Genomic DNA, 13,923 nt, shown 5'->3' on the forward strand with positions numbered 1-13,923 from the left:
TAGAATATTTCATATCTTCAAAAAGGGGTGGTTGATGACGTAACAAACCTTCAAACCCCCCTCCCCCCCTTGTCATCAAAAGTCAGCAAATCCGAAACCCCCTCCCCCCCGATACTGACGTAATACTTAAATGACCCCTTTATTGCAATTTATCTTCCAGAGGTAGAAAATGTGAAGAAATGGAATCGATAGGAGATGCCATGAAAATAGGGCGTGAGAAAAAAATTCTTACGAAAGTTAGCTTAAAAGGTGACTGACTTCTCGGGCTGAAATGACCCCGTTTATGCATCTAAGGGTTAAGTGGCAATGACGAGATATCTCGCCTCCTAAACAGCCTCCTATTTTAGCTTTATTTTGTATATCACCTCTTTTTTGCGGACGATTCTTTTTGGTCCGCAAAAAAAAGGGTTTCACCACTGTATCTCTCCAAAAATATTTTTTAGGAGATTCTTGTGGAACTTAAGATGTGAAATTCTTCGAGAGGTTTTACTGCAATCCGTTATCAACTCAGACAAAATATCTTTGTGAACAAAACTATATAATATGTTTTTAATTTATCTAGTACACGATACACAGAGGATATACACACACAAAAATCGGCCCGTACAAAATTCGTTGTGTAAAGTTTTCCCCAATCTTGCCATTTTTACACGCATTTTCAACAGATTTATTTGACATCGACGCAGAAAAAACAAACAGCACTCGATGATAGTCCGGATGGCAACTGGACAACACCGGCGGAATGTAAGTATAGTTGCTGCATATGGATGATTGCCAACAGCCTTGAAGAACATCGACCTGTAGCTCTGCTTCCCTATTTTACACGTAATACTTTATATTTTCAGATCGATTGATCTCGGATATACGATTTCTTTTTTTCCTTCTATTTTCCGATCGATTCAGATTCTCTACATGATCATGATCGATTCTTGGATGCGGCTTTGTATTTGATGGCCATTTCGTGCTTGAACCGGATGAACTGCTTTCTATTCATAACGTTCTGCCTCTCGCGCCATGCACCTCTTCCCCGTTTTGTCTGGACTCCCTTATGGACTGCAAATGCAGGGTTCAGGACCCACAGTTCGAACCCTGCCAGATACATCTCGAAAACCTATTTAAAGGAAAAAAAAAAGATACTTTTACTACTTATATAAGAATTGTTTCGGATTCGAAAACTATTTCTAATATACATTTTCATGTAAAAGCACTGTTTAAAATCCATTGTTTCGTGAATGCACTGTTTTGTATGTTAGAATTGTTTGTGCCTATTTTCACTTAAATAAGCTTTCATGTGCTTAGCACACAAATCTCTGGTTCGACTCGAATTCTGAAAAAGCAGTGTTTTCCATCTGCAGTTTCGTGAAACCATAAGGTTCTTCAAGTTACAGAAAACAATGTTACTCAAATGTATTGTTATCTAAATGTATTGTTTGAAATTCATTGTTATCTATCTAAATGCATTGTTTGAAATTCATTGTTATCTATCTAAATGCATTGCTTGAAATTCATTGTTATCTATCTAAATGCATTGTTTAAAATTAATTGTTATCTATCCAAATGCATTGCTTGAAATTCATTGTTATCTATCTAAATGCATTGTTTGAAATTCATTGTTTTCTAAATGCATTGTTTGAAATTCATTGTTTTCTAAATGCATTGTTTGAACCCATTTTTACATATGAATGCACTGTTTGAACCCATTTTTACATATGAATGCACTGTTTGAACCCATTTTTACATATGAATGCACTGTTTGAACCCATTTTTACATATGAATGCACTGTTTGAACCCATTTTTACATATGAATGCACTGTTTGAACCCATTTTTACATATGAATGCACTGTTTGAACCCATTTTTACATATGAATGCACTGTTTGAACCCATTTTTACATATGAATGCACTGTTTGAACCCATTTTTACATATGAATGGCACTGTTTGAACCCATCTGCCTAATTACCTATTACCTAACCTATTAATCTAAATGTGTTTTTTTAAATTCCTTGTTATCTAAATACATTATTAGAACCCATTTTTACATGGATGCGTTGTTCGAACACGTTTTTACATGAATACATTGTTTGAACCCATTTTTACATGAATACATTGTTTGAACCCATTTTTACATGTATATATTGTTTGAACTAATTTTTACATGAATGCATTGTTTGAACTTATTTGCCCGATTGCTTATTACTTAACCTATTAAGATAAATGCATTGTTTATATAAAAGTTATTGTTATCTGAAAAAAGCATTGTTAGTAATTCATTGGTACCTAAACTGTTAAAAATTTATGGCATGAATGTCGCTCTCCACTTGTTAATACAAGATATACAGAAGACTGGATGTTGTGAAGATATTTATTACTTGAGATGTTAATTTTTTAAGGAAGGAAAAAACTCATCTCTGCCTCTACCGGGAGTCGAACCCGGGTCCCTCGATTGCCGGACGAGTGCTCTGACCACTAAGCTACAGAGGAGATAGAGATTTTCCTTCGCTAGAGCGTATATATGCCGAACGGAACCGTGCAATGGACGGTGAAACCGATCAGTTCCTTGTTTAAACCTTGTTTAAACCTTTTTTACATAAATGCATGCTAACTCATTTTTAATGAGATTGCATTGTTTAAAATTAACTCTTATCTAAATGCATTATCCCATTTTACCCAAAAAATGCATTATTTAGAATTTACTGTTGCTCGAATTGTTTAAAATGTATTGTTAGTTGAATTGCTTGAGATTTATTGCTTGCGACTTAAGTTGCTAGAGATTTATTTCTTTCGATTTAAGTTGCTAGAGATTTATTGCTTGCGACTTATGTTGCTTAAAATATATTGTTATTTAAATTGTTTAAAATCCGTTGTTACTTAAATGGTCTAAAATCCGTTGTTACTTAAATGGTCTAAAATCCGTTGTTACTTAAATGGTCTAAAATCCGTTGTTACTTAAATGGTCTAAAATCCGTTGTTACTTAAATGGTCTAAAATTTATTGTTCTTAAAAAATTCATTATTCTTTCTTTAATTCTAAAATAATGCCTTTCATTAAGTTTAAAATTATTTCTTTCACACACACATCAGTTCTTAATTTTCATCAATTCGGGAATTATTTCTTTAATCAATTCTGAGTTTCCATCAATTTTATAATTATTATTTTTTCAATAATTCCTGATTTTTCGTCAGTGCTGGAATAATTCTCTTCATTAGTTCAAAGTTTTCATCAATTCTGGGATTATTTTCTTCGTTTGTTCTGAACTTGCATAGGTGCTGAAATTATTTCTTTCATTAGGTTCTAATCGTCATTTAATGTTTTTTGAAATATCTCTTCCATTATTTTAAAGTTTCCTTTAGTTCTGAATTTTTCATGAATTCAAAATATCATTAATTTTTGTGTTAATTTGCATTTAATTAGGTGCTCACAATTTTTTGTATGAATATTTTTCACCATTCCTGTATATTCTATAATGTATGAATTTTCGGATTACGCCTCCCCTGCCCCCATAAAATATATATGTTACGGTGAATGTGTGTGTGTGATGAATCGGTTATTATGCATACTTATCAATCGTCTTGTAAGTTTGTTAAATTTATCCCGTTTATGCCTAACCCCCAAGCGTCGTTGGTAAATTTGATAAATACTTGAAATTTACTGCTTTCATCTGTGATTATGTATATTAGCCTAGTGTAATTGGTGGATTAGATAAATATGGAAAAAAAAAAAATCGAAATGAGTCTAGTATGGGTGATGAATATAATCGGTCCAAGAGATATAATTATTATAAATTTCACCATTGTACCCCGATATAATGGTACAATTTGTGTATGAATTATCATGTATAGTATAACATACACAGTACAATTTATCATGTTTATGAACGACACAAAGCTTTCGTATTATGCATAATCACCGGTAAAAGTGGTAGATTTTTAGTAGCTTGGGTACTACTATGCATAATCGCCGGTAAAAGTGATAAATTTAGAGGAATTTATCAAACTTAGGCCGGGATTACACTATAAAATTTTAATAAAAGATCTTTTATAAAACTGGAAAAAAATTCAACCAATAAGCGCATCGGTTACATTCCAGCAAATGCAACTGGTGAACTTATTGGTTGAATTTTTCGAGTTTTATCAAAGAGTTTTTACAAAACTTTTATAGTGTAATCCCGGCCTTACCAAAAATGCTTGGTAAGTATGCATAATAACCAGATCTTATTATAACCACATTTATCATAACATATATAAATACCAGGACTAAAATACACCTCATCCCAAACGTTTTTTAGGCCTCCCCCTCCTAAATTTTCAATACGCTCATGTGGCCCTGCTATTATCCACGCATCGAGCTGGCAATGGCCGGGCCCTGGCATCAGATAATGGCATTAGGTGTCGGGACACCCCGACATGACACACAAAATAGTCCACAGCATCATTCACGATAGCGTGACAAACCGAGAAACGTGTCCCATCACGCTACATTTACTACATCGGATACCGTACATTTAATACGAGAAATTCGTACTCGCCGGTGATAAACCGTGCGGGGAGAGATAAGAGTCCCTTATTATTACTTATCCCATACATACATACATATATATATAAATAAGGATATGGTACAAGTGATTGCTACACATTTCCATCAAAATAAGGTAAAAACAAAAACTTGCTCTCCTTAAACGCATTTAACATTGGAGCGCCACACGGCATACATATGAGCTTCATTACCGATTCATTAAGCAATGTTTAGGAGGTGAAACGTTGCTATGGCGCACGTACGTACATGTATAGATGGATGTACTTGAATTATAATAATAATAATGTAAAAAAAAAGTATATCTCGAGTACGAATCCATTATCTGTCACCCGTACCCACCTGGGAATACTAATAGAATTTTTTTGCGCTTCTTGTTAATGGATTCAAGTCCAATTGGTCCGTTTAACGGCTATATTTAATGGTGACATGATGGATACGGCCCATGTCATACGAATGTTGTAACATTTGGAAATATTATCTTCCTTTTTAATTAAACTAATGCTATTAGTATTATATATATATCTACGTCCATGTTTTTCTTGGTTATTCATGTTTAATGTTGAGTAATAGCTTTTTTTTTATGATTATATGATTCTTCGGGTTTTAATTAGTTAATAGAGAATAATTGGTTGTCTGGAAGGTATTTTAATTAGTTTAATGGCTTGTTAATTGGTTTTTGTCCTTGAGAATGGGAATGGCTATTCGTTTGATGTGTAGGACCAATCGCGATGGAGGAATTAATATTAAAATAGTAATGAGGTTAATGAAACTTTGGAAAAAAATGACGGGAAGCCATTATTAATTGGTTTCGTGGTGTCGCGCGCGCGTATCTCGTATTACATTGTATATCAGGCGCGGATCTGGGGGGGGGGGATGAGCACCCTCCCAAGCGAAATATGAAATATTACCACACAATGCGATAATTCATGAAATTTTCGTACATTCTTCTGTATGATAATATTGCATTTAACCAATCCGTTGAAAATTACCCGTATCAACGTTTTTAATTAGATAATAAATTCAAGAAAACTAACTAAAAAACGGGGAAAATCGGAACGAAGGGGGAAAAAACCAGCAAAAATGGGGAAAATACGGACTAAAATGCAGGACGTATGGTCGCCTCGTTCACGACAATTTGTAAAATCACCCCTTTCAATAGCGAGCTCTAGATCCCCCCCCCCCCCCGATTGATACATGAAATTTTGGTAAATTGCTATAAATTAATAAGAATGATTCTCAATTTCTTTTTTGAGTTTTTGATAAATTGCGTATTGATTGAATCACATTTAGATGTCAGTTTTACCACTTTCAAAAGAGTACTTTTTTGAAATGCATCAAATAATACATTCATTAACGACTGATTTATAATTCTCAGTTTTAGATATAGATAGCAGCACCTACTGCTAAAATTCTGCGACAAACATAAAACCATAGTAACTAATAATATGGCATCCAAAATTTACGCCGTCATCACAATGAAAACCTTATATATTAGCGCCAGTAACAGGGAAATAAAGAAATGAGGTGATAATGGTACACCCAACGGTTTATAGGACTTTGAATACCTCCAGGGATTTGCTTTCTTGCAATGTTTGCAATCGACAAAAATTTGAACTCCAGTAAAACCTCGATAAGTCGTCACCTGAAGTTATCGAAAAATTATTAAAATTATAATTAATTAATAAAATTAATAAAACCATTAATTAATAAATTTATAAAATTTATAGATCGCGAAAGAATAAATAACAGCAATTTTTTACCTTTTTTATCTCTTATTACTTAAACTATTGTGGTAAAATGTACTGTACACTTTGATTTATGCTAGTAATTTGAAATTTAGACTAACAGAGCAACTGCTAGTCTAAAGCTATATAAGTAGCTTCCCTCCATAATAGAACTCTCTATTGCACATTAATTTTACATAGACATCAAATTTAATATTTTAGTGTTTTAATTCTTCATCAGTAGTTCATGATGCAACTACAAAGTAATCTCGAACACTTTTGACTTGGTGGTGGTGGAGGGGCCCTGGGCAGGGAAAAGTAAACAGAAGACCTTTTAGCTAATTGGTTCAGCTATTTGATGTTTTATTCCGTGATGTAATAACATGGTCAACAGTTAACAAATAATTAACATTTATTTAATTAACTTTTGAGAGCGAGAATCAAGCGACCGACTGATACAACAACAGGAAGAAGACTCTACAATATTATACAGTACATCCGAGAACATCGGTCAGAAACGTGTGCGCGTTTTAGCTAGTAGAGCCGAAGTGGGCGCGCGCGACACGACTGCCATCTCGAGGAATATTCGTCGCCACAATACTCCCCCCGTAGATTAAACGCCCGCCTGAAAACGGACTACGGGCTTAATTTTGCGGCCAGATTTCGTGTTACATGCATTAGGTATGGGCACATTAACAACGCTGGGAAAGGGAGACGTGTTGGCTTCTTGGTGGATATATGCAGGCTTTACCCGATCAATAGAAACATAAACTTTCTTATTGTTAATTAGTAAGCAAAAATTTTTAGAGTCTCTAGATACGACATGATATGGTCCTTGATATGGAGGAACCAATGGACGTCTCACAGCATCAGTTCGTAGAAAGACGTGAGAACAATTCTTCAAGTCCTTTGACACGAATACTGCTTGTTTGGCGTGGTTAGAAGCTGGTGTTGGTCGCAGTTTGGACATGTGTTGGCGAATCCTCTCGACGAATACAGGTGCTGGAAGTGGCAGTTGGTCAGAACTTTGGATGAGTTCCCCGGGAAGTCTGAGGACAGTTCCGAAAACTAGTTCAGATGGTGATGATTGCAGATCTTCACGAACTGTTGATCGAAGAGATAGCAACACCAAAGGTAGAGCCTCGCTCCAATGCACTGGGTCTACTGCCATCAGAGCACTTTTCATGGTTCGATGAAATCTCTCTACCATCCCATTGGCTTGAGGATGGTAAGAGGTAGTGCGAATTCGCTTTACACCGAGTAGTCTTGACAAGTGCTGGAAAAGATGAGATTCGAAATTCGTGCCCCGGTCAGTTGTGATGACATCAGGAATGCCATAACGGGACACCCAGCAATTGATGAACGCTGAAGCCGTAGTCTCGGCTGTTTGATCCGGAATAGGAACGGCTTCAGGCCAGCGTGTGTATCTATCAATGCAGGTGAGCAAGTGGGAATTCCCATTAGATGGCAAAAGGGGGCCGACAATGTCAAGATGGACATGGCGAAATCTGTCAGATGGAAGCGGATACTCTGCAAGAGGAGACCGCGTGTGCTTGTGAACCTTCACCTTTTGGCATGAAATGCACTGTCGACACCATGCAGAACAGTCTTTTCTCATGGATTGCCACACGAAACGTTGCTGCAGGAGCTTCAAAGTGGCCTTGGCACCAGGATGTGACAGTTTATGGATCTTGTCGAAGACAATCTTGCACCAGTTACTTGGAACGTAAGGTCTAACACGTCCATTAGAAACATCACAATAGATGGGTGTATTGCCAGTAGGGAAAGTCACAAGACGCAACTGAAGATTAGTGTTTGATGTTAGCAGATTTTGTAAGTCCTGATCATTTTGTTGATCAGCAGCCATGGAATCTAGGTCTAAAGAATCGGATAGTTTTATTTCGTTGATTCTAGATAATGTGTCAGCAATAACGTTTTCTTCACCTGATACGTGCCGAATATCAGTGGTGTACTGACTAATGAGTTCTAGATACCGTGTTTGACGAGCAGATGATTTCTCTAGCTTTTGATTGAACACAAATGTAAGAGGCTTGTGGTCGCTGAAAATAACGACTTGTCTGCCTTCTAACATATGTTGGAAGTGTTTGACGGCCAAATAAATTGCCAAAAGTTCACGATCAAATGTGCTGTATTTTGTTTGAGTGGGAGAAAGTTTTTTAGAATAAAAACCAAGAGGTTCAAGTCCTTTCTCAACCTTCTGTTGCAATACAGCGCCTGCTGCAAAGTCAGATGCATCGACCATCAGAACCAATTGAGCATGGGGCTCTGGGAATGCTAAAGCAGTGGCATCAACAATTAACTGTTTGCATGATTCAAAAGCTTCTTTAGTAGTGTCAGTCCAATCGATAGGGGTTTTGTCATTCTTACGTTTATTGCTTACGAGAGCATATAAACAAGATTGTTTTGTTGCAGCGTCCTTCAAAAATCGATGGTAGAAATTTAGAACGGCAAGAAAGTTTCTGAGTTCTTTAACTGTCTTAGGCAAGGGGTACTCGACTAAGGTACGAACTTTGTCAGGTAAGGGAGAAACTCCTTTTTCTGATACCAAGAATCCTAAAAAAGAAATTTCGGTAACTCCGAAAACGCATTTGTGCAAGTTGATTACCAGTCCAAAGTCCTGGAGTCTCTGGAAGAGCGTCTCTAAATGTTGCTTATGGGAAGAGTCATCCTCAGAAAAGATGAAGATATCGTCCAAATAAGCGAAACAAAAATCGAGATCGCGAAGAATGTTGTCAACAAAACGTTGAAATGTGCTTCCAGCATTTCGGAGACCATATGGCATCTTCAGAAATTCGAACAAGCCAATTGGAGTGGTTACAGCGGTTTTTTGAATGTCCTTGGGCTCGATGGGTATCTGCTGATAAGCCCTGACGAGGTCAACTTTTGAAAATATCTTCTTTCCTCGCAATCCCAGTATGAAGTCGTGGATATGGGGGAGCGGGTACTTATCAGCTACGGTAACTTTATTGAGCGCTCTGAAATCCCCACATATGCGCCAAGTACTGTCTTTCTTTTGCACAAAATGAATGGGGCTGGCCCATGGGCTTTTTGATGGCCTCAAAATACCTTGATTCATGAGCATTTGAAATTCGGTTTTCAACGCAGCGAGTTTTCCGGGATTGAGTCGCCTCGGTTTCGAAAATACGGGAGGTCCGGTTGTTTCTATACAGTGACTCAGCATGTCATAACCTGGCTTGATTTGGGGATTAGAGCCCAATAATTGGGGAAATTTACGTACAATGGTATCGTACTGTGATTTCCCATTGACAATAGATAAACTCGTATGTGGGCATTCAGCAAATGAACATACCGCTGATAAGGATGTTTCGTTATCGCGAATACACTTATTTTTGACGTCGACTAGTAAGTCGAATCGTTCAAGAAAATCGGCGCCCAAAATTGGGGTAGAAATATCGGCAATAACGAAATTCCATGTAAATATTCGCCTCAACCCAAAATCAAGTTCTAGTCTGAGCTTACCGTAAGTCCGGATTTCAGACCCGTTCGCTGCATACAGCTTGAATTCCGTAGGAAGACATTTCGAGGACGTTAGCCGTTTGGGAAAGCAACTAATAACTGCACCGCTGTCCACTAGAAATCGTGTTCGAGTTTTGCGTTCGAAGACAAAAAGTCGGCTTGTTGTACCACAGCCTGCCGCCGACGAAGCAGCTGCGCCGACTAGTTTCCCGTAGACCAGTTGCAAGGAGTGACACACTTGCGAGCCTTCTCGCCGAAATTGTTGTGGTACCAACACAGCCCTTGAGAACGTGCACTGGATCGGGATCGGTTTCTGGAACGGTTGCGAAAGCGAGTGCGGCTGCGACTCGAATGAGATGAATTGTTGCTCCCAAATTGTTGAAAAGCATTTTTCAGTTCGGCAATTTCTGTACGGAGGGTGCTGACCTCGGAATGAGAATCGACAGTCGCGACTACGGTACTGTTTCGGGATACCTCACAGACTTTATCGGCGATTGCAGCAAGCTTCCGAATATTTGTAGATTCATCACTACAAGCACTGAGAATCTGCTGTACATGCGAGGGTAACCGTTGAGTCCACAACGTGCAGAGTGCGCTTTCGTTTAGTTTTCCACCATTGAGACTTTCCATTTCACAAAGCAATTGTGATGGACGTTGATCACCTAAATGCAAATCGTTGAACAATATTTGAAGTCGTGAACTTTCCGATTGCTCGAAATATGCAAGCACGCGTTTTTTGAGCGTGTTATAGGCATCAGTGGTGGGTGGCTGAACGATAATGTCACGGACACATTTCAAAACGTTTGAATCTAATGACGCGACAACAGAATGGAATTTTGTTAAGTCATTAGAGATGCCAGAAACTAAAAATTGTGACTCCACTTGTGCAAACCACACGGCAGGATCCGTTTCCCAGAATGGAGGTGCCTTGAAAGCAACACGGCACAAATCGAAAGCACGTGCGTTGACATCAGCTTGAGATGATTGATCCTGTTGTGCATTCGGATTTGCCATGATCAATTAAGAGCAGTTCAGTTCACTAAATTGTTGAACGTGAAATAAAAGTTTCGCCTACCTGAAAAATATTAACGGCAAAAATCCGTGCTAATGAGAAGACCACATGGTGCTGATAAACGAAAGTAAAGCAGGTGCGATAATATCCATATTGAAACGGCCGGTTGTCACCAGTTTAGCTAATTGGTTCAGCTTTTTGATGTTTTATTCCGTGATGTAATAACATGGTCAACAGTTAACAAATAATTAACATTTATTTAATTAACTTTTGAGAGCGAGAATCAAGCGACCGACTGATACAACAACAGGAAGAAGACTCTACAATATTATACAGTACATCCGAGAACATCGGTCAGAAACGTGTGCGCGTTTTAGCTAGTAGAGCCGAAGTGGGCGCGCGCGACACGACTGCCATCTCGAGGAATATTCGTCGCCACAACCTCAACTTGGGAAAGAATGTCTAATTTTTTTCAACGATATTTTGTTTAAATTTCAAGCCTTAAATTAGCAGAGCCTACGCTTTGTATGATTATTTACGTGCGTGTATTGATGCTTTTTCTAATCAAAACCCTTCGTTGGCTGGATGGAACCCCATGGAAGGCCGCATTTGGCCTGAGGGTCGAAGATTTTGCACTCCTGATTTTTGGACTCTATAGATAGTATACGTTACACAGGTGAAAATCAAGTTAAAAGGGAGCCATGACAGGCTGCTGATTGGGGGGCCACAAAGCGCTGTGAGAGAAAAAAAAATTCAGGTATATTAAAGAAATGAAGCTTCTCTCAATTGAGGTATGGTGGGTAAAAAGTGACTGCTTTCAGAATGAAGCAGAACTGCCCTTAGAGCCAGTGCCGTCATGACACATGGGCCCACTCGGAACAGCCCGGGGCCTTGAGTGCGCATAAAAGCATCACTATAATGAGATTTGATATAATTGTTTTTTAGAAAAAGTATGTAAAATTGTAAACAGCTACTCCCAGTCAAGTAGCTGGGGGGGGGGGGGCGGCTGCTGATGCTGCTAAAATGGCCGTGCATAGAAACAAGGCCAACTTAAAACATGGGCCCATCCGGGCAAGGCCCTGATATCAATAGAGGTTCTACACGATGTGATCTGGTACCACGATGTGGATACCGTGAGATGTTGTTTCCGGCTACAGCAAGGGACACTCCAGAACATATCTGTTTACCCGAGACCCATGGAAGTGAGTCGGCACTGCATAGAACCCCCCCCCCCCCCCCCCCCCCCACGAAAACCCTCACTGAATCAGGTGTCGCTACCATTATTCACGAAGTTTTTATTTAGTATCAATTTGCTCAAAAAATCAATTCAGTAACAAGAAAGGTGTCGCTTCTTAAAAGGTAGGAGGGAGGCCACAAAAAATATGGCCTAGAGAGGGGCCATAGGCCAAAGAAGGTTACTGCGGATTTAAGTCCTAGAAAATTCTTTTCAAATTCACTAAATATAACGATTTAAAGTTTTGCAAAAATTGCATGCGGTAAAAAAAATTTTTGGTTCAATTTATCACTAAGAAAATTCACGAGAAGATTTAGGAAACTTTCCCACATGGTGTTTCATTTATTTTACTCACTTAATAACTCAAGTCTCGCAATATAGCGCGTCACACCGCGAGATTAGGATTCTAATTTCTCTTCTCGGTCATAAATTTCTCAGAAACTTAATCAGACTCGTTTCCAAGATAGTTTTGCTTATTTATGCCGTGGAGGAAACAACTATAAATCTTGGAAAGAAGACAATTAACTTTTGTGAAACTCTGTTTTCGTTCTCCAACAATTCATTTCTTCTAGAAAATTAATCTCAGAATGAAATTTAAAAATTGGACGAGATGAAAATTATTTGAATTTTTAAACATAAGAAGTAGTTTTTTTTATGACCCATGTATGTATATACGAGGCTGGTTCAACATGGAATATGATCGGCTGTGCCAATTTATCAGTAGAAATTATGGGTTTTTTGAATTTTTATAATGGGAAGATATTTTAAGACCGATTAGAGAGTACGGGATCCGAAAATTTCGTGTCCCTCCCACGACGTTTCGTTCCCGCCATCTCGCCTGTCCTGATCGAGTGAGTGACTAAGTAAGCGACGGACTAGGTGAGTGACCAAATGATTGGGGGAGTGACCGTATGAGTGAGTGAGTGGCAGTATGAGTGACCAAGTGAGTGCGTTATTGACCGTATGAGCGAGTGGCCGTTCGTATGATCGTATGAGTGGCAAAGTGAATGACCGTATGAGTGGCAAAGTGAATGACCGTATGAGTGACCAAGGGAATGACTGTATGATTGACCAAGTGAGTGTGTTATCGGCTGTATGAGTGAGTGAGCGACCATATGAGTGTGCTGTTGACTTTGTGAGTGAGTGACCATATGAGTGTGCTATTGACTTTGTGAGTGAGTGATCATATGAGTGTGCTATTGACTTTGTGAGTGAGTGACCATATGAATGTGCTATTGACTTTGTGAGTGAGTGGCCGTATAAGTAACAAGTGAGAGATCTAGGTTTTTCAGAATGTGCGCTATATGTAGAGCAAGGTTGACCAACAGCTGGCCCATGAAGTGATTTTGTGATTTCATCTTACCATCACGCAACTCGGGCGCTGGTCACTCATACTGTCACTCACACTTATTCAAACAGTTACTCACTTGGTCACTCACTTGGTCACTCATATGACCATTCACCTGGCCGCTCACTAACTTGGTTACTCATACGGCCACTCACTCGGTGAGTGGTATGAGTGATCGAGTCACTTTATGCGTAACCGTAGGAATGACGAGCGAGTGATTGAGTGAGTGAGTGACCATATAAATGACCGAGTGAGAGAGCGATTGAGTGAATGAGTGGTTGAGTGAGTGACCGTATAAGTGATCAAGTTATTGGGTGTATGACCGAGTAAGTGATGAACCGTATTAGTGATCGAGTGAGTGGATGGGCTACCGACTGAGTAGGCGACCAAGTCAGTGAGTAATTGTATGAGTGACGAAATGATAGTGACTTACTGTTAACTCGCTCATATGCTCACTCACTTACTTGACTAACCTTGACTAACTTGATCAATTCCCTCACTCACTTTCTCACTGGTTCACTCACTTGGCTCACCATTCACTATGTCACTCAGTCGATGAATAACTTATGATT

General features: G+C 38.6%; 1 protein-coding gene across 3 annotated transcripts in view; it reads right to left on the reverse strand.

The window, feature by feature from the left end:
- Positions 1 to 523: 523 nt before the first annotated feature.
- Positions 524 to 13,923, reverse strand: part of LOC149089433 (beta-1,4-glucuronyltransferase 1-like) — a 29,366-nt gene continuing 15,966 nt past the window's right edge. For 2 of the 3 annotated variants that reach the window (XM_089238541.1, XM_089238539.1), the window contains exon 3: positions 525 to 1,111. In XM_089238541.1, coding sequence (XP_089094667.1) covers positions 917 to 1,111 — 195 coding nt within the window. In that variant the 3' untranslated portion in view covers positions 525 to 916. Of the gene's footprint in view, positions 1,112 to 13,923 lie in introns of all 3 variants that reach the window. The other variant, XM_089238540.1, reaches the window with a different exon arrangement.

This window comes from Pholcus phalangioides, unplaced genomic scaffold, assembly GCF_987345545.1.
Source record: "Pholcus phalangioides strain wild (caught in Gottingen) unplaced genomic scaffold, Ppha-v1.0 ptg000002l_1, whole genome shotgun sequence".
Lineage (NCBI taxonomy): Eukaryota > Metazoa > Arthropoda > Arachnida > Araneae > Pholcidae > Pholcus > Pholcus phalangioides.